The sequence below is a fragment of the Apus apus genome, chromosome 2 (genome assembly GCF_020740795.1).
Source record: "Apus apus isolate bApuApu2 chromosome 2, bApuApu2.pri.cur, whole genome shotgun sequence".
In the NCBI taxonomy this organism is placed as follows: domain Eukaryota; kingdom Metazoa; phylum Chordata; class Aves; order Apodiformes; family Apodidae; genus Apus; species Apus apus.
Genome location: NC_067283.1, coordinates 14,489,780 through 14,509,125, shown reverse-complemented (window position 1 = coordinate 14,509,125; position 19,346 = coordinate 14,489,780). Strand labels below are relative to the sequence as shown.

Genomic DNA, 19,346 nt, shown 5'->3' with positions numbered 1-19,346 from the left:
CCATCCTCTTTACTATGTTGGATACAAGTGGTGGAACAATGGAAGTGCTTAAAAGATTTACCTGTGATTTTAACCTGCTATCTGAATCATTCAGGGATTTCTTGGAAATGATTACTAGATGCTGAAGGACAAATGTAACCTAGAATTCTCTAGTGGGAATTTCCATCTCACACTGCAGTTTAATAAAGATCCCAGTAGCAAATCTTAAGATTTTAACTGAAAGCAAGGAGACTTATTTTTAGATATCACATAGACTCCATTTTATGAGCTACCAGTTTGAAAATATGCAATAAAAAGACCCTTGGCTAAATACAGACATTGGAATAAAGTGTGAGCTAACAGTAATTTCATCCCACAAGTGTTCTTGCCCATACAACCTAATGAAGAAAGATTACTTTAAGATAAGAGAGAGCACTGAAAAGGAAGAAAAAGGTTCAAATGGAGAAAAAAAGAACTACAAAGAAATCACAATGTTGCACAGAACCAAAACATTCAATTACGCTTTGATCATGGCTTGAATTTTAAATGTTACTGTCATCATTATTTTCAATTGCACAACTTTTTCAGTGATTACTTGATATCTATGATATATGTCAGCTGTACAGAAAAACAAAGCATGTTATAGGCAGAAGCAGCAGCTTATCTTGCAGACATAAAGCCCATCTCTCACATGTCATTGAGAAGCCTGTCAACAACGCAAATCGAGTACCAAGTGGAAATCAGGCATAATGCTTAATTCCTCCAATCAGCATTTTCCTGCTTGCCAGGAGCACCTCTTTTGGGCAGGGCTGACAAGGTGCAAGCTAATTTACAGATCCAGGAGGGGTCAACTGCATCTGGATAGCACTGCTCCCACATTAATTAAAAGAAGACTGAAAACTAAAGTTCACTCAGAACTGGTAGTAAGGGAAAAAAATAACTCAAGGAAGTGCTGAGTGTTATGAAGAGCAAGCAACAAAGCGATCATCTGATCTTCATGTCAGTCAAATTACTGTTGTTTCTGATTAAGGATTTCAGAAGTGTTACATCAAACATACAGACAAGGTTACTTTCTACTTAGCTGGGAGCACCTCATTAAAAAATTGTATTAATTTCTACTCTCACACTCGTTTCCATCTAGAGCATTCAAACCACACGGGAATACCAGACATTAGGCTCTAAGACTGAAAAGCAATGAGCCCCACACTGAGCTGGCTCTCTGGAATATGAAGGCTCCTCTCTTTGGATGGGACCCTCTGCAAGTCAGCCCTTTGCCTGCATACTAAAGCTTGCAAAATGAAGCAGCCATCTCAGGTCCTGAGGGTACCAGGAATGCTACACAGGAGGAAAGTGGGGACCAGGGAGCTGCCCAAGCTTTCTTTGCTGTAAATGCTTTCTGGTTGAACTCACGAGATAGCACTCATGGTACCTGATAAGCTACTTCTAGCCCATAGAATTTGTTATGTTAAAGAATAATATAATAAAAAAACCCATGAGATTCATAGGGTCCAGGCTGAAGTGCTCTCCTCCTATCCTACATGTGAGACTATCTCCTATGACTCTTTTGGTGTTCTGTAGCATTTGCTAACAACCTGATACTATTTTGTGTTTTCTAAACATGTTTTCTAACAAATATTTTCTAATTAACTAATTTTTTCCTAATTAACTAATATTCTCCAATTAACTAGTTTTTCTATTACCTGATTTTGTGATACTATCCACAGACAGAACAATTCTCAAGAACCTACGCAGTTACAACCTGGGTTGAATTAATGTTTTGCAGGATAAAAAAGGTAACAGGATGAAAGTTAACTGAAGCTCCACTTACACTTGGAGAGAGCAGAATGTCATGTTTTCAGAGCAGAATCATTGTTAATAAATCTTTTAAAAAGTATTGGTGTTTCACTTCAAAATTAAAGAATGAATCACTGCTTATACAAAAGAAAACAAATACTGCCTTAATATTGTTGTGGTTTTTTTCTTGGAAATCTATTTATTTACTGTAGCTAGCTAACAGAAAGACTGTTTTTCTTGCTTTCTCACCCCTTCCCACAAGTGATCAAAGGTGTCTGTCATGTTTCACCATTTACCCAGAACAGCAGGGTGTCCCTCAGCAGTCTGCTCCTCTCAGATCACTTATGTCTGCTGGAGAGACAGCTCCTTTCAAAAAAACTTGGTGCTTGGTAAAAATCAGGTCTTTCATTGACCCCTTCTCCAGACTGTTGGTTCTCAGAGCACACAACTTTATTTAGATCCTGTTTTCCTTGAGAGGAGCAAGCTGTTTTTTAATCTCAAACTGATTCATGTCTTTCACATCATGTCTCCATGATACTGAACTATCTTAATAATAAAGCAAATAAAAACACTCATATAGTATCACATAAGCCTTGGGTACAGTACCAGGAACAGCACAGTTTAAGAAAAACACAAAATCCAAAATTATTTGACCTGTCAAGGGATATGCGCACTACTTAGACATCACCAAAGACCCTTCCCAAGACAAAGCAGGTTCTTGCTTAAAACCATTTTTGCCTTTGCAGCCCTTTTAGCCTGCCAGCCATTTCCTCTTCCATTCCAAGCTGCATTCTTTTCAACACCACTCATAAACTCAAAAACTGAGAGATCAGCCTATATACATCATGCATATATTTGTATACTAAAGTATGTCCTCAGCAAATAGTCATAATATAAATCAATAACTAAAAGATTAAACTTATTTTATAGTCCCTTTCAGATTTGATTGCGAAGCACCTACCTGAACATGTCTCCTAAGCCTTTCAGCATTCCTTTCTTCGCCTTCATTTTATCCTTCTCTTTATCTCGATCTTTCTTCTTTTCCTTTCCAGCCTTTTTTCTGTCACCTTTATCTTGGCTTCCATTCATCTGCCTCTCCAATGAGTGGGATGGCTGGTCACTTGCTGTGGATACAGATTCTCTACCAGATCTTGAGCTTTCTTCTGTGTCTTCCTCCACTGAAAGCACATAGTAAGAAACATTAGTGGGATAAGAACAAACAACAGGGGCAAGCTTTCTGGTATATTGCATAATGTATTTAAAAAACACAATATATGCACAACCACAAAATACTCTTTTTTTTTTTTTTCAAAATCAGAATCTGCACATGTGGGGATTTCCTGTAATGTTAATTTGTACTACTAAAACTCCTAAGAGTAAGGAATTCATCTTTGCAGAACAATGTAAAAGACAATTTGTGCTTTGTGGGTACTTTCAACAGTGTATGGATTAATAAAGAGGATTAGTAAAGTGATGTTAATCAGCCCATTTTGCTTTAGGGGCTAAATCAGCTGAAGAGGGCTTTAAAAATACCTGTAAGAAGAAAAAACAGCAGTGCAGCACACACTGTCAGTAAATTCTTAATAATACTCTCATAAAATGTTGGAAGGATTGCTAACGCTCAATACCAGCCTTAACAGATTTTTTTCTTCTGCTGCAAGTAAAGAAATGTTTTTGTCATACTACTTCGATTCCTGGAGCAGTTTAAAACACACAATGCACTGTGGGATAGGGCAGCCTGGGAGTCTTGGGTGTGGAGATTCCATCCAGTGGAACAAGTAAAATCCTTTAAGGGCAGACAACATGTTACTTGCCTGTTTCTAATCCAAGATTCCAAGAATCCTAAAGAATACCCAAGGTTAGATTTAACAGAGCACATGTATTTCAGAAAGTCTGGGGGGGGGAAAAATGGTCAAAAGAAACAATCCCCCAGCAGCTTACTGAGAAAGAAATTCAACAAGTCTGTGGGTCGGAATCCTGCATTAATGTCAAGTCCAAAAATTATACTGCATGGCTGGTGAAGCTCTGACCTTGCAGGAACTCTAACATTTCATGTTATAAGCAGGGCTACACCACCTCCTAATTTTCCAACAGCCTGCACGAAGCAGCTGTTAGAATCACAGATGTAGCTCTAATGAATACAAAGGCTCCAAACAGCTTTTGGCAGTAAACTTGAAAAATACAGTTTTGCTTTATATATACAGTCTATGGAAAAGAAAATTTTTCTTGTAGTCAATAAGATTTGCAAATGGCCATGACTTATAGAAAGAAAAAAAAAATTTTTTTTTAATTTTAGAATATGTTTACTATTATTTCTTATTATTCCTCTGCAACTCTTCTACAGCCAATAGAAGTAAGTCTTTACAAGTGTCTCATACATAGGCTACTGCAGAATATAAACTTGCTCTTCTGAGTCATCTTTCATATTCACCTTACAAGTAATTCATTGAATGTAAAAAGTCTACAAATCACAGACTGAAAGCAATTCACTATTGACTCTTCTCTCTCTCAGATACTTGTCTGCAAAATACTGTTTATACATTAATATTTCAATAGACAGACCTGTCCAATAGACTTAAGACTTATTCACTGAATATCCCAAGATTTCTATAAATTTCCTCTAGGCCTGGAAGATCACATAAACATATTTCAAGAAATACATGCCATGTCAGATAAATTTCAACATTAATAGCTATTTCTGAACCTCAGCTAGTACTCTGACGTACAAATCACCAGGAAAAATTAAAAAGGGCAGGACTTGGTATTTCATGTTAACTTGTCTTCAGGACCACAATGAATTAAGCTTCTCAACTGTAGGCATGCTTAGATAATTTTATTTTAGAAAATTAATACACCTTTCCTATACATGCTCTGCACTAGCTGTACTTGTAATTTTTGGTCACACTATTTCTTAATCAATGTCTGGGATGATATTTAGTTATTATTAAAAGAGTAGTGGAGAACCACTTTGGAATAGAGATGCTAATTTTCTGCATGGCTAATTTATAGCTACAATCTGTTCCAGTTAAAACCAACTAGACATTTAAAAGATTCTACTTGCAAATTAATATAATTAGTAAAAGAAGTGCATTAAACTTCTGACAAATTCTGAAGTTAAATGTTTACTTGGTACTTCATTGCTACACTTTTAAAGACAAACCAGCTTTGACCTATGGTTGTTCATATTCATATAACAATGCATGAAAATAATCCTAAATATGTATTAAGTTTACTGTGCTGTGCTGAGTTGCTGAACAACTTGTCATAACAATGCTTCCTCTTATTATTTATTTTGCATGTTCTGTGAAGATAATATTGCCTCTTTTCCACACTTGTGCTGCAATAAATATCTGTCTATAATACACAGTTTGCTTGCAATTAACTTAGCCTGAGCTCTGTGAGCTAGGATGCCTGTTCTGGAGTAAACACTGGTGTCTCTACTGAAGTAAAAAGATTTCCCATTTTCTTAAAAGGACCCAACATAAAAAAACTTGTTTCACTTTTACACAGCACAGTCATTCTGAATTAACATATACCTAATTACTAGTGTTTAGAACAAATGCAAATGCTGCTCAATTAAAATTCAAGCCCAGGCTACAAATGAAACTTCTAATTTTTGTTAAGCTGCAGTAATGATATGAGGTTACTGCAAAACGCAGAATGTGTTTGTTTTGGTGCTGTTATTTCCTTCCTTGCTGGCAACCTCCTGCCTCCCCATTCACGATGTTGAAGCCAAAAAAATTATATGGAGTATACTTTAAACATCAATTAAACTTGAAAACTAGTGTCATTTCATGAAGCATACTGTACTATGGAGAACTGCACAAACAGGTATTAGGAAGCTATTCTCCTAATTAGGCTATGAAATGGAAAAGATGCACATGAGAAATCAAAGCTACTTAATGTGAAGCTATTTTGCTACTAAGCTTCTAGGCCTCTTATTGTGATATTTAATACAGCCCCAGATTCTAGCAATTAAGATTCACCAAAAGATTAGAAAGCTTTGTCGATCTCTCCCAATCCAAATGCCTGGTTCTCATTCAAGACACTAAAGATAAACATTTTGCTTTCAGTCAGCTATTCCAAGTATTAAAGAAAAAAAGAAAGCAGGAAAATTGATATGTAAAAGCTGAACTCCCACACCTTTCCACAAATGTTGCTCCTTTACAGCCATTAAAACTCACACGCATCTTCTCAAACACTTTTTAAAATGTTGACCAGATCTAGTCACTGCTATGTGATTTTCATCCTACATTTAGCAATTTAATAGCACATTGTTTCAAGGACACCAAGAAGAAAAGCAGCCCCTTTGTCACATATGCTACCTGTGTATTTACAGCTTTTGTACACGGGGGGATGACACGTTAAGAATTCCTCTGTACCATATATTGCAGTACTATTATTTGTTTCTCCAAAGAGTATCACTGGAAGAAAGAAGCAGTCTTAGCACTGAAACACTTGGAGGAGAAAAGGGGAAAAAACCAAGTAAAACAAATTGATCCAACCTCAAGGGCATCAGCAAATTGACCCCCAACATGTTTGCCTTGGTTTTATAATGAGAGAAAGCCACATTTTAATTTCAAGCAATTATGGAATAATTAAATACAATTAAAATTAAAAAAACTTAGGCATTGTCGTTATGGAAGAAGTGAGGCATTCATTATGTTAGTAACTGATTGTTTAATTAACTTACACATACTCGTATGTGCACAGGCTTTGGCCACGATGAGAAAAGACCTCAAGGGCTGAATTCTGTCCAGCAACCATACTATATTTGCTACTTATCTGCTTCTATTGACCTGTCACTGTAAAATTCTGGACTACTTCTTAGATATTTTACTATAATAGATGGACACTATTAAAACACAACTCTACAGAATGTGCACTTTTATACACATAGCATGGTGACACTTTGCTCAGCCCTTCCTTACCATGTGAAATTTGAGAACAGCCTTGCTTTTGCTTTCCCTTGACAAAGAGATGGCCCTTGGTCCACTAGTGCTAGACAACTTCATCCATACACAGATATGAGGGCAAAGACTCACTCTGTAGCATTTTGATGCCTGTTACTCCATGCAAAGGATACAAAAGCCACCAAAAACTGCCTTGCTACTCTCTATGCATTGTATCAACAAGCTCAAAACCCCTTACAGTAATCTTTTAAACCCATACTCACCTAGAAAGCATTTCATAACAGTTTTGCTATATTTTTCACCAAATTAAGTTAAACCATCTGTAACTTCTAGATAAGCTTTGGTATCTCTGTCTCAAAACAGGGTATTACTATCAGTGGGCTCACACCAAGCAAGGCCTTTTTAGAAAAACATGGTCTTATGTCCCAAAAGACCATAGGCATGCAGTCTGGGAGAATGATCAGGATCACACATTTTCTCATACCTATTCTTCTACTGGCCAGACACAGATTGACAGCCAGCAGCACCAGATCAGCATTTAGCCTCACTGCTGCGTGAAATTCCTGGTGCTGAAAAAGCAAAGCAGAATGAATCCCGTCCCTAACTACCTCTGAGAAAAGTGACTTGCAAAATGACCTCCCTTTCAGCCTCAGAACACTTTTAGAAACAGGCATTAAAAAAACCCAAAACAAACAAACAATTAAAAAAAACATAGAGGTTTACAAAAATAAAGGAGTGATTACACAAGTAGCTTATTAAAGAATATCAGGCAATGATGCTTATGAAACAGACTTTCTGAAACTAAGAAAAAATTTTAAAAGTGAAAAATCTCTTTTCAAGCCTTTTCTGTTAGCATTCAGGCTAAATATCTTACTACTTCAACCTTCCCACCATCATCTTCATTCATAAACTTCTAACTAGCTGCATGTTGATAAAAAAAAACCTGCTGGTATGTGACAAGTTAAAAGTAGTACAACATGAAGGTTAAAAATGCAATGATTTTAATACAACTCCTGATTGTGGTAATTTACTATTCATACTATTTTCAAGTTGTCATTTTACTAGCCCATTCTTACATAGTTCAATAATTATAAGGTTAGCTGTGAAGTGATTCTTTTATGTTAATGACATTCTCCACATGTTGGGTCATACATTGGGTTAAAGAACTGAAAATGTAAATGAATGCCCATTAGGGTGGGTAATAACTGATCATTAACTTTATATTTTATTAGATCTGCCAGCCTTCCTCACTCTAATTAAAGGACAGCGATTTCTTTTTTTTTCCCCAGACACTACAAATGTACTCTTTTAAAATTAGATGCGTATGTTTTTGTAACATAAATTCAGTGGGGTTTTTGTCTTCTACATTAGTAAATTAATTAGTTAACTGACAGAAAATTTTCATAGTAATTTAAATTATTCCTAATAATCTTATTTCCTTCTTTTAGAAAGGAAGGAAGCTGCAGTGTTACCCATTAATGCATAAGAAGGGAAAAAGCCTGAAAACAAATTGATGAATAAAAGTTAATTCCATTCTTTTAAAATCCTAAAATTATCTTCTACTACTTTTAATCACTTTCTCAAGGAATTAACCTATGATGTTAACATTCTTTGTGTACAGCAATAGTTTACTTACAAGTTTCCATGCCTTCATCATCATCATCAGCTACAGGTTTATCATATGATTTGTCTATGGCAGCTCTGAAGCTCTCATTGCAGCCTCGTCCTCGGATAATTCGCGGGCGCGGGCGGTGGAAGGGAATATCACCATTCAGAGTCACCTCAGCAACGGCTGTCTGCAGACTTTCTAATGAGCTGGATTTCTTCAGACCTAATGAAGGCCCCACATCTCTGGTTGGGGAACCTGAGTGATTTAGGGGGAAAAAAAAAAAAAAAAAAAGTAATTAGAATTAGTATAGAGAACTGCATGCTTGATTATGCACATCCATCCTGAAAGTCTTTGGGGACACACTTAACATTATTCACATCATCTCTCAATAATCTGTAGGGAATTCTCTGCAGATTGGTTGGTCTCAGAAGTGAATGAGTATGTCAAGTCATAGTCAACGAAACCGACAATGTTTGCAACATCTGGCTTTTCAAATCAGTGAAGAGAGACCAACATCCATTACTATTATTTTGACAATTTGAATGATAAAGTAATCATGGGGCTTTAAAAACATAGCTCATAAAAACAACAGTGATACATATCTACTGGCATCAAACAAAACTATTAATTATTTTTTTGTTTGAACTGAATATTTCATCTGTACTAGCAACTGATGAACAGAGAGCTTATTATGAGCATGAACACTATTGTGTTTAGAGTAACAGTCTTGCATAGTAGCCTGACTTCTGGCTTCAAGGAACATGCTGTTTGCTTTTAATCAAGTTTTAAAGATTTTCATCAAATTGCTAACAATCTCATAATTAAATGCTTCTGAGAAATATCAGTTGACTTCCTGGGATTTTGTAAGGCTGTTTAAAAATTATCTGTGGAAAGGACTCAATTACTCAGGCAATACCAGTTACCCAGCTGGAAAAGAAACACATTCCTGGCAGTCACCAGGGGGCTGAGGGCAGCTCTTGCCACTGCAGCATTTCCAGAGGTCTGCCAAGAAAGCCCCAGACACTATTCTGCAAAACTTTTTCCTTATCTAGCCTTTTCTTCTCAAGTTTGTGGACTAAATGTATACCCTCTGCTTTTAGATACACACACAGTGCAAATCAGCTGACAATTGCCCACTTAGATCTCATATTGACCTCATCAATGTTTACAAATACGTAAAGGGTGAGTGTCAAGAAGATGGAGTGAAGCTTTTTTCAGTGATGACCAGTGATAGGACAAGGAGTAATGGATACAAATTGGAGCATAGGAGGTTTAAGGTGAATATCAGAAAATTTTTTTTTTACTGTGAGAGTGACAGAGCACTGGAACAGGCTGCCCAGAGAGGTTGTGGAGTCTCCTTCTCTGGAGACATTCAAAACTCGCCTGGACGCCTTCCTGTGTGATGTACTCTAGGTGACCCTGCTCTGGCGGGGGGGTTGGACTAGATGATCTTTCGAGGTCTCTTCCAACCCCTATGATTCTATGATTCTATGATTCTATATTATTGTTAAAACTGGGAGGGATCTTTCAGGGGAAAAATATGACTGCATTTAGTTGAAGTCAGTTTATTCAAAACTGCACTATACTCTTGACCTGATTTTCCATAGGATTTGGGGCTGGAGAGAAAGCTGAGACATCATCATCATAGCTTATTTCCTGAAGTTACAAGACCAGAGCCCTTGCCTATAAAATGAAAACCTCACTTTTTCTCTACCCAAAGGGAGCAGAACAAAGAAGGGTGGCAGCCCCAGGTGGTGGGTTGTTACTCCATTGATAACACTATCCCCATCTGACAGAGGCACAGAAAGCTAAATTTCAAAGCTGAGAGAGAGAGAGTAAAGAACTGAAGCCTCAGGAATACCACACCAATGAACAAAACATTCGTAAGCAAGGTCTGGTGTGAATAATGCAATAAACCCCATCTTTTTTAGTTATTTATCTCAGAATAATACAAAGCTCTGGAGTTGATCCCTATTCTGGTAGATATTAGGAGAGAGAGGAGCAACAGTACCCGTTGCTGTTCTTTAGCAAAGGTACGTGAAGTGACCTTACGTTGGGGAAAATTACTACTACGCTACTAAAATTGCTTCTTTCACTGTTCAGTATTGGATGGGGAGGAAGGGGGTCACTGGACATGCAGAAGGGATGCACAATAGCAGCATGGCAACTCTTCTCCATGTTGTTTGCTAATTTGGTATGAGAGGGAGCAAGGCAACAAACACTTTTGTTTTCCACTCAGCTATTAAATGTCTGAGCAATTAAGTTAAACTGAAATCCCTCAGATCACATAAATTTAAACAGCAGCTGTCAAACTATTCCCCTTCAGTTGCCCTACTGATAAGATGAACTTGTAAACAGAAACAAAACAAAAATCCTCTTTCACAGCTCTACACAGATCCAGCAGTTTTGTTCCCCCAGTGGTCCCTAGTCCTGCTGTTTGGACCTTCAGCCTGAAATAAACCCATCTCCACAAGTGAGGAATCTTATGCTGGTTAACTCCTATCTCCTAGAAGAAGCCATCCTCACTCACAGCACACACTTTTTGGAGAGACAAGGGTCATGAAGATGGCTGGGGGCACAGTGCAGCTGCTGGGCTGCACAAGAGCAGCCAGTTGGGACAAAGGGGGTTTGATGGCTTCCCAGCTGTGCAAACAAACTGTAGTCCAGGTTCTCCAAAATTCTGAACATGGGTTGAAGTCTAAGGCAAGTATTTTTATATAGCACTTTCTCTACCAAGTAAAAGAATACCAATTTAGACAGCGCCCTGTAAAACTGTCTACTTTCTAGCATATGCCAAAGTCTATTCTTCCATTAGTGCATGGAGTTCACAAGAAATGAGATTTTATTTTGTTTTTCACTTTTCAAGATTGTAAAAACAGTTCATGAGACAGGAAAAATGTATGCAACATCTTGAAGGGAAAAAAAGAGGACATGGGACAATCACATATAAGCCAGCTGTGGGACAGATTCAATTTCATATACAAAAGGAAAGGGTATTCTCTTACATGGCAACTTACTGTAAACTTCCTTATTCTAGATTCTGCCTTGCAACCTTGAAATGAAATGCTCATATATCTTTTCCTAATTACTGAGCAGCTCTTTTGGTAAACAGTAATTATACAGAAGGCATTTATGTGCCCACTTATGTTCATAGAGGACATTAAAAAATTTCCATTTCCTGCCACCCAGCAAAGATCTTTGTGAGAACTGTATTTATGTAAGTTGTGCTTTCCCAAAGGACAAGCTAGTTGGGATATGACCTAATGTTCCTTGAGTAGTGTAAAACTAATAATGGATTACAGAAATTATACGAACATGTATTGAACTTGGGTGGCCATGAAGACAAATGTGGACAGGTTGCAGAATCTGAAAGGGGGGAAACGTCTTTTCGCAAGTAATTTAAGCACTGTGATCAGAAAGCTATGTATATATTTCAATACCTTCACTATCTTCTATGGTCACTTCACAGCAACTCTATTTTCATAATATATAGATAAGCCTCCCTGTAAACTGAGTGAATTCAGAATTTATTACTAGAATTCACCAGCCAGGAAGTGAGTTGTTTACCCATAATCCAGTGAGAAAAAGCAAACTTTCTTTAAGATGGATTCTGTTTAAAATGTATGAGTCACATCAAAACCTTGTTTTCCAAATACAAAAATGTCAGCATTTTCTTCCAGCCTTTACAGTGCTGGTGGTAATAATCAGAAACGTTATCTGCTCAGAACTACTTCTATTTTGACACCAGAATTTAAAGCAGAAAAAAGTAAGAGAAAATGACACATTTACCTAACTCGTCTTTATATGACTGAGGGATGAAAGGGATTCTTTTATAATTTTTAAAATTTGAAGTTTATCAAAATTTTCCTTTCCAACTATTTTCATAACAAACATCCTTTGAGTCAGATGCTCCCCTCTGTAGCACAGCAGTCTTCCTGCTGTGGCTGCCACCACGGTGCAACCTCCTCATCTCTGCTTACCCCCTGAGCTGCACAGCTCTACTCTCCATGCCACAGCCCCTCATCCACCTCTCAAGGGCAGTGCAGGATGCTCCCACCACCCTGCCGAGCACAGCCCCTGCCCACCACACATGCGTCACCCTTTCCCCTGTCCCCAGCTGCCCAGCCCTTGGGGACAACGGCCAAGTCTTGCCCTTCAGGCCATGCAACCACCCTCTGCTTGTGCACGACTGCACTGGCTCACACAGCACAGACAGGCCCCACCACATAACTTCACAGCACATACAGGTCCAATGAGATTTTTAATACACACAGCTCACATGAAGCCTAGATGCTGCTCCCTGCTCCAAGGCCTGGGTTTCTCCCTTGTGCTGATGTTGTTTAACAACTCGTTACACTTCCATTTCTCTCACATTACAGTGCCACAAATCCACTTGGGCAATTTCCAAAGGCAAAAAGTATGGCAAGGTTTCCTTGCCATGATTACTTTTAAAGCCTATGAAGTACATTTTTCAGCAGCACTTTCTTTTAAGTACTTTAAATGCCGATTTTTTTTCTTTCTGAAACATTATTATCTCTAACATTAAAAGCTATCAGCAGCTTATGTCAAAAACGTCCCTCTATTAAACCAGCTTTGCAAAGGTACAAATTCTATTTTCTCAACACTTTCTTAAAGGACATTAGCAGTGAGTCTATTTACTTACTAACATCTGCTCCATTAGATTTGAAACATTCTTCTAGTTCAATTTATACAAAAAATGTGCAACATTTTGGCTAGGAAGGACAGAAATAGAGCAACCAACTTCATCAAAACCAGTTTAATTTCCATTTAATAAAACATTTTATTTTAAAAGCACTGTGCATAAATAAATAAATAAACAATTTAAAGAAATCTTCTATAATTTTTTTTCTTTTTCACTTTCACAACATGTATGTGAAAAAATAACCAGCTGGAACTCTAGTTTGTCTGGGACTCAATAAATGAGCCATGCTCAATTGCTACTGAATATACTTCTAACCTCTAGGATGAACTGTAAACATTGCAAGGATTAGGCACTTCAAGTGAACTATAGAAAGAAAAATAATTAAAAATCTATTATCATTACTACGACTGGTGAGTTCTACCCTCTCCTTTTCAGCCAATACTAGTAAGTCCAACTTTGACTGTAACAAAGTTTGTTTTTATTTATTCTAAAGTAAATATATGCTGAAGTTTTCTGGCTTCTACAGTTCATTAAACATAGCTCACCACACATTTGAAGCTTTTTTTTTTTTTTTTCTTAGAACCAGATGATTTTTAAACCTAACTACAGTAAGTGGTTTGTTTAGCAACCACATCCATCTTCAGTAATGGGAGAAATCCAGTGTTTATATACAAAAGCTGGTTAAAAGCACACAAGATAAATAAAATAAAAATATAGTAAAAGGTGTTTTTCCTTTTTTCCAGCCACTAAGCTTCCTGCACTCCAAATATGTAACACTTAGTCCAGATGGTTACGGTCATGCTCTTTCACCCAAGTTGTCTAACTTGCCTCTTTTTTGGAATTTAATCCAGATGCTACACAGAGAGAAAAAGTATGCTCTGTTAACACCACTCTCTATTAATACTAATGAAACCACTATGCACTTTCAAATCTAAACATTGTATTTTTCTAAAATACACAGTTTTCACATCATTCTAATCACATCCCACTCCAACAGGCAGGCTAATAAGAAAATGAAAAATAATTTACAATAATTTTGAGTTTCATCTGTAACTCTTTTTATGTGAATAAGGCTCAGTGGTGACAGCGGTTCATAAGCACTGATTCTTATCCTAACCATTAACACAATTCATCCATTCACACTCTGATGGCTTTAATCCTTCAAAACATTCGTAAATTTTAATTTTGTGTACTTATTCTCAGTTGGGAAAGCTGCAAGTGCGTGGCTGCGTTCTGCAACTTTTTAAGAGCTAAAAGTTTTAGCTGTTTTAATAAGAATTATAATTTTATCACTTGATTACTTACAGCTTTTCAGTATTTCTTCTAATGTTGTAAAGTGTGGCTAAACAGAGATGCAGCTGTGAATTATTAATTCTAAATTCTGCATGGAATGCTCTACTCCCCAAATCATGCTAAAATAAAGAATGCTTTCAGGTTAAAAAGGTGAATTGTTCCTAATTAGAGCTAAGTAATGTTATGGTGTCCTCTGGATCTAGCCTAATTAAAAGAGCATTCCAAAGGTCAAAAGTTAATTTATATTAATAAATCATAAAGGTTCATAATTGCATCCGGTGCATTATTTTAATTACTAATTAAAAATATGCTTTGAAAGCTATTTCTTGTTACCATTGTGTGAAACGTTACAATTGATGCTATATGGAAAAGATTCTATTTACATATTCTTTTGTTCTGTTCGGATGCTTGGGTTTCAGCTCCAAAGGCAAATCAGCTTGTGCTAATAATCTTCAACTCAACTCACAAAATGCACCTAATGACCACTTAAAGTAAAGCCAGTAGTTTTCTAATTAAAATAATTATTTCCAAGCACTGTGTTAGCCCTGTAATAACCAAATATTTGACTCATCTTCATAATCTCTCTGTACATAGAAGTTTGCAGCTAGGAGATATTCCAAGATTTTTTTTTAAAGGACAAAAAATCCAAACAACTGTGAATATTCATGAGTTCAAAGTGCAGAAACAGGTGTCCACCTACCATCACATGTATGACCTGCTTGAATATACTACCCTATATCCTCATCTCCATAGAGAATTTTCTTTTTCTGTAGGGGTTGATTATTCACAACAATAGAAAGCAGCCATGCAAGTACTGGAATATTCATGTTTTCATGCAATTTGACTGGCAGTCCTGTAATTGTGGTAAGCTGCTTTGACCAAGGTTTCTATAGCAACAGCCTTACTGTCAATTCTTACCTGTTTTCTGGTCATCCATTGTACTGAGCTTAGTCTCGTCAGCTACTGTTAAAAGGTAAATGTATAATGGTTAGCCCAGTTAGTGCCCATGCCCCACATGCATCCAACATTCCTTGTTTTGCATATTGTTTTTTTCAAGTTAGGGAACCTTAGCAATGTCATACTTCATGCAAATAAACTGCAACAGTAAGCAAACATTCTGGGTAGAAATGGCAGCAAACTAGTAACTTTCATGCAATGTCAGTCATGTTCACATCACAGGCAGGTACAATATGTTATTTACACGTTAGCACATCACAACTAGACAAGACAAATCAATACCACCAACCTAAGTGTCTCCTGAACAAAGTTGGTGAATTAGGGATTGTAGTTGAGATATTCCCAATTATTGTAAAGGAATGAATTGATTTAAATTTAATTATTCTGAGTAGGGAATTTGGTGTCTTAAAACTATCAAAACTCACTGTTTAAGGTTACCAGATTCTGCAGTTCAGAATCTAAATTAAATGGCAGAAAAATAAGTGGGCTCATTAGTTATTACTTACTCTCTGTCATTTTACCAGTTAAAATTATTATAGTAGATTGCCTGTCTTAGCCACTGCTCCTTTTTAGGGCTTCAAGGCTCCTTTACGGGATACAAATATTAAAACTCTGGTCTCAACCAGATGTGAGACTAGCCCCATTTTCTAATTCTGAAGGAACTCCTCAAAAAAGTACTGGCAACTTTAATATCTTAATCAAAATCCATCTACAAAATGAAAAACTATGAAGGACCTTTTAAGGATAATCACATCCTAATAATGTACTGAGAATAATCCTGTCTACCCATAACCACAGCACGGTGCAGTTTAATGCAGTTATTCTATGTGGATTGGTAAATGCACTTTTCACCTCCGTTTTCGTAAGTACCATTTATGTTTAAATATAACCATATATTCAGAGGGCTACGATATTTAAATGTATGGACATTTACAAGTGGTACAAAGAATACACAGGCCACTTGGCCATTCATGTAAAGAATACTTTACTTCCCAGCAGTAGACATTACGAGCAGTAGTGTTGTACATAAACGATGTCTTTGGAATGACAAAATCTATATACTTACAACATGAAAATCAGGTTCAAATAAAAGAATTGAAGAAATATCACTCACTACCTAGATCCATGCTTTTGGACTTTCGTGTTTTAACAAACTCCAACTGACTGGCATCTGAAAATTGCTTTGTACGCTTTTCTGACATGCTCTGGCGTCCAAAACCCTCTCGCTGGAACGCAAGCACTGGATCAACATCTGGACTAAGAGTGCTGTGGGAAGGGAAAAAAATCATGCGAACATTTATCAAGATCACACAACCTTTCATTCTGCAGAGAAAAGCATTTATTTAGCACGGGACTTCTACCAGCAATCAAGTACACATTTTTAAATAAACCACTGCAAGCAGACAGTTACACACAGGATGGATTTGTTTTACTGCATCAGCAATTGCAGTTACAAAGAATCAAGAATTTCACCTAAGAGTTTTAATAAAAGGAGCACGCATTTGGTGTAGTATATATACTATCAGAATGTACAGCCTCAACACAGGAATAAATTCAACTAGCATAAAACAGTTCTGTTTTCTTCATGAGAAACAAATACTCTGTTCATAGCAAATTGTCAGATTTTTCTTAATGCCAAAATGTTTTTAGTTAAGCATAACCAGAATCTGTCCTGTCTGAAGCCCACAGACCTTTAATAAATGTCTTCATTTAAAGACTTTGCATTAAAATTTCTCTCCACATGTGAAATCACTTGCAAATTTTTCACAGTATCTCCTCATTTTAACCTAGCTATGACAAAATGTATTTTCACTTGTTACTTCTCTACAGAGCAAGTATTTGACACTAAGGTTGCACCACTAATGGGGAATTGCAGGTAACTTGACTCAGTTCTGGCCTCTCCTGCTTCATCAGATGCATGCTGAAGACTGATCAAATGTTGGTAGAATCATGGGTGCAGGAATGCAGGCAAAATTTGGTGTGCAAGTTAAACCCTAGGCTTGCAATGTGTCACAATGGCCACAAAGCATGTTAAAACCCATTAAAAAAAATAAATTAAAAATTTGCAAGATTGCTTACTGCTAATAATAATATGAAAGGAACTTCACAGGAATGTCTTCCTACTCCTGGAAAAAGGGTGACTATTAAAAAGAGCCTGAAGACAAGTACAAAGAATTTCGATTTCTGCTTCAGCTGGCACATAGAGAAGTCAAAAGCATAAAATGCTGAAAAAATTAGTGTCTTGCATGCTTGTTATCTACCCAAGAGAAAAAAGATCTCTCATTTGATTATTGTTGTACTTCAAGATATAAAAGCTAAATATTTTGTCACTGAGATTGTTTAATAGACTAAATACTATTTAAAATATCATATACATTCATGTTACCATTCAGTAACATGTTTCAAGGTAATTCTTCTCTATTTTAAGGAGTAGGTATGCTGCACATCTCATACCTAGGGAGAAACAGGCAGGTAACAAATTTCTGCAGAAACCAAAGTATACTTTAAAATTATATAAGGTGAACATGTTTATGTATGCCATGTACTGTAATTTATAGAAACATCTTTGATCAAGAAAAACTTGAGAGAGGTAAGGAAAAGTGTCCAAAGACATAAATTACTATAAAGGATGAAAATTACTACCCACATTACCAGGCAGCCTAGAAGAAATTCAGTCTAATAGTGGCAGATTTACAAATAATAAGATATGTGCATGTGACAAGCATATAATACTTAAGTCAGAAAAGGATCAGAGCTTCTATGAATAAAGTCAATGTCAAGTGCCTTTTGACTTTAATGGTTCTGGCTCAGGCTCATAATGTTTTACATTTAATTACTGCAACTATTTCAGAGATGTCTGCACAATTTAGTAACGTGTTGAAGCATATGCTTAAAAGCTCTGATGAATCAGAGTCCAAACTCAAAAATAATTACTTAGTCCTCACATTCACTCCCACAAAATAGGGAACAAATTATCTCCACATGATAAAAAGATAAACCAGACAAGAATCATATCCACTTCTAGCACTTACAGCAGCACAACATGTAGCTGAATAAGAACCACCTAAGTCTGAAAACATCCTCCAAGTGACTCAACTAAACTTAGAGGGTTTCAACACCTTTCATAATCAGATCATAAATGACTTTCCCAAGGCCACACAGGAGTTCCTGGCTCACTGCTAGTCACTCTTGTCTCCGAAGGCCAGAAAAATGTGGGTTTAGTAACTGAGAATTTTCTCTAGCAACATCTGTTAATACAGCTCATGTTATTTAAAGATGACCGGCTTCACCTCAGGAATCACAGGATACAAAATGTATCCTGTGACACTTTCTTCAAAAAGGGTGAATTTCTAAAACTATTTGGTTTGGCTTTATGCTTCTTTTTTCATATGAGCTTGCTTTGATCCATAGATATAAAGCTTCTAATAAAGCTGAGTATCTTTTTCATGTAAATATGACACACACACATATATTCAACTTCAAGTCCTAAGAACAGACTAAAACTCGAAAGTTAAAACCCAAAAAAGGGCACCACAGGTCCCAGAGGGAGGACACAGGATCAGCCACCAGGAATTCTGGAGACTGGATCCCAGTGTTTCCACTGACACTACCTTTAGGAGCTTTCTGTCTGCTTCCCTCATCTGCCTTTATCAACACCTACCTTCCAGACACACTTTTTAGGGGGATTATTACTCCATGTTTGCAAAGTATCCTGCATACTAAAGGCACTGCTTAGCACCAAAAATTACTTGTTCTTTGGCATCACAACATTTCATTTTTACAGTACAAATATCTGAGGCCAAAGTAGAGTAATCAGTTTTCATGTCCTGATTTATTTCTATTATAATGACCCAAAAGTGTGTTTTAGATATTAAGGAAGGAGCAGATCACATGAGTGATCATGTGTGAAGATCCGTAACTGGAAAAGCCAATGAACACAGAGGAGGAACCAATGCCCCTAAAAATGCCTCATTTCAATATTTTTCAACTACATTAATAAAAGACAGAAGGTGAATTTAGTGCAAGTCATTAAGCAATGCCAAATGCAATTTACTAAATTCTAGCATACTTAACAAATAAGATTTCTGGAATGACAGCTGATCCTTAAAAGAATGTAACCGTCTTCTGACCCTCAATG

The 19,346-nt window shown here is 36.7% G+C and overlaps 1 protein-coding gene across 16 annotated transcripts in view; it reads right to left on the bottom strand.

Moving 5' to 3' along the window:
• The window catches only part of PARD3 (par-3 family cell polarity regulator), a 450,732-nt gene that overhangs the window by 143,338 nt on the left and 288,048 nt on the right, over window positions 1-19,346 (bottom strand). For 11 of the 16 annotated variants that reach the window (XM_051609203.1, XM_051609204.1, XM_051609205.1 and 8 more), the window contains 4 exons: window positions 16,323-16,474; window positions 15,170-15,214; window positions 8,323-8,550; window positions 2,735-2,951 (listed from right to left, as the gene is read on the bottom strand). In XM_051609203.1, the coding sequence (XP_051465163.1) occupies window positions 2,735-2,951; window positions 8,323-8,550; window positions 15,170-15,214; window positions 16,323-16,474 (642 nt within the window). The remainder of the gene's footprint in view (window positions 1-2,734; window positions 2,952-8,322; window positions 8,551-15,169; window positions 15,215-16,322; window positions 16,475-19,346) is intronic. The other 5 variants (XM_051609191.1, XM_051609197.1, XM_051609201.1 and 2 more) reach the window with 3 other exon arrangements.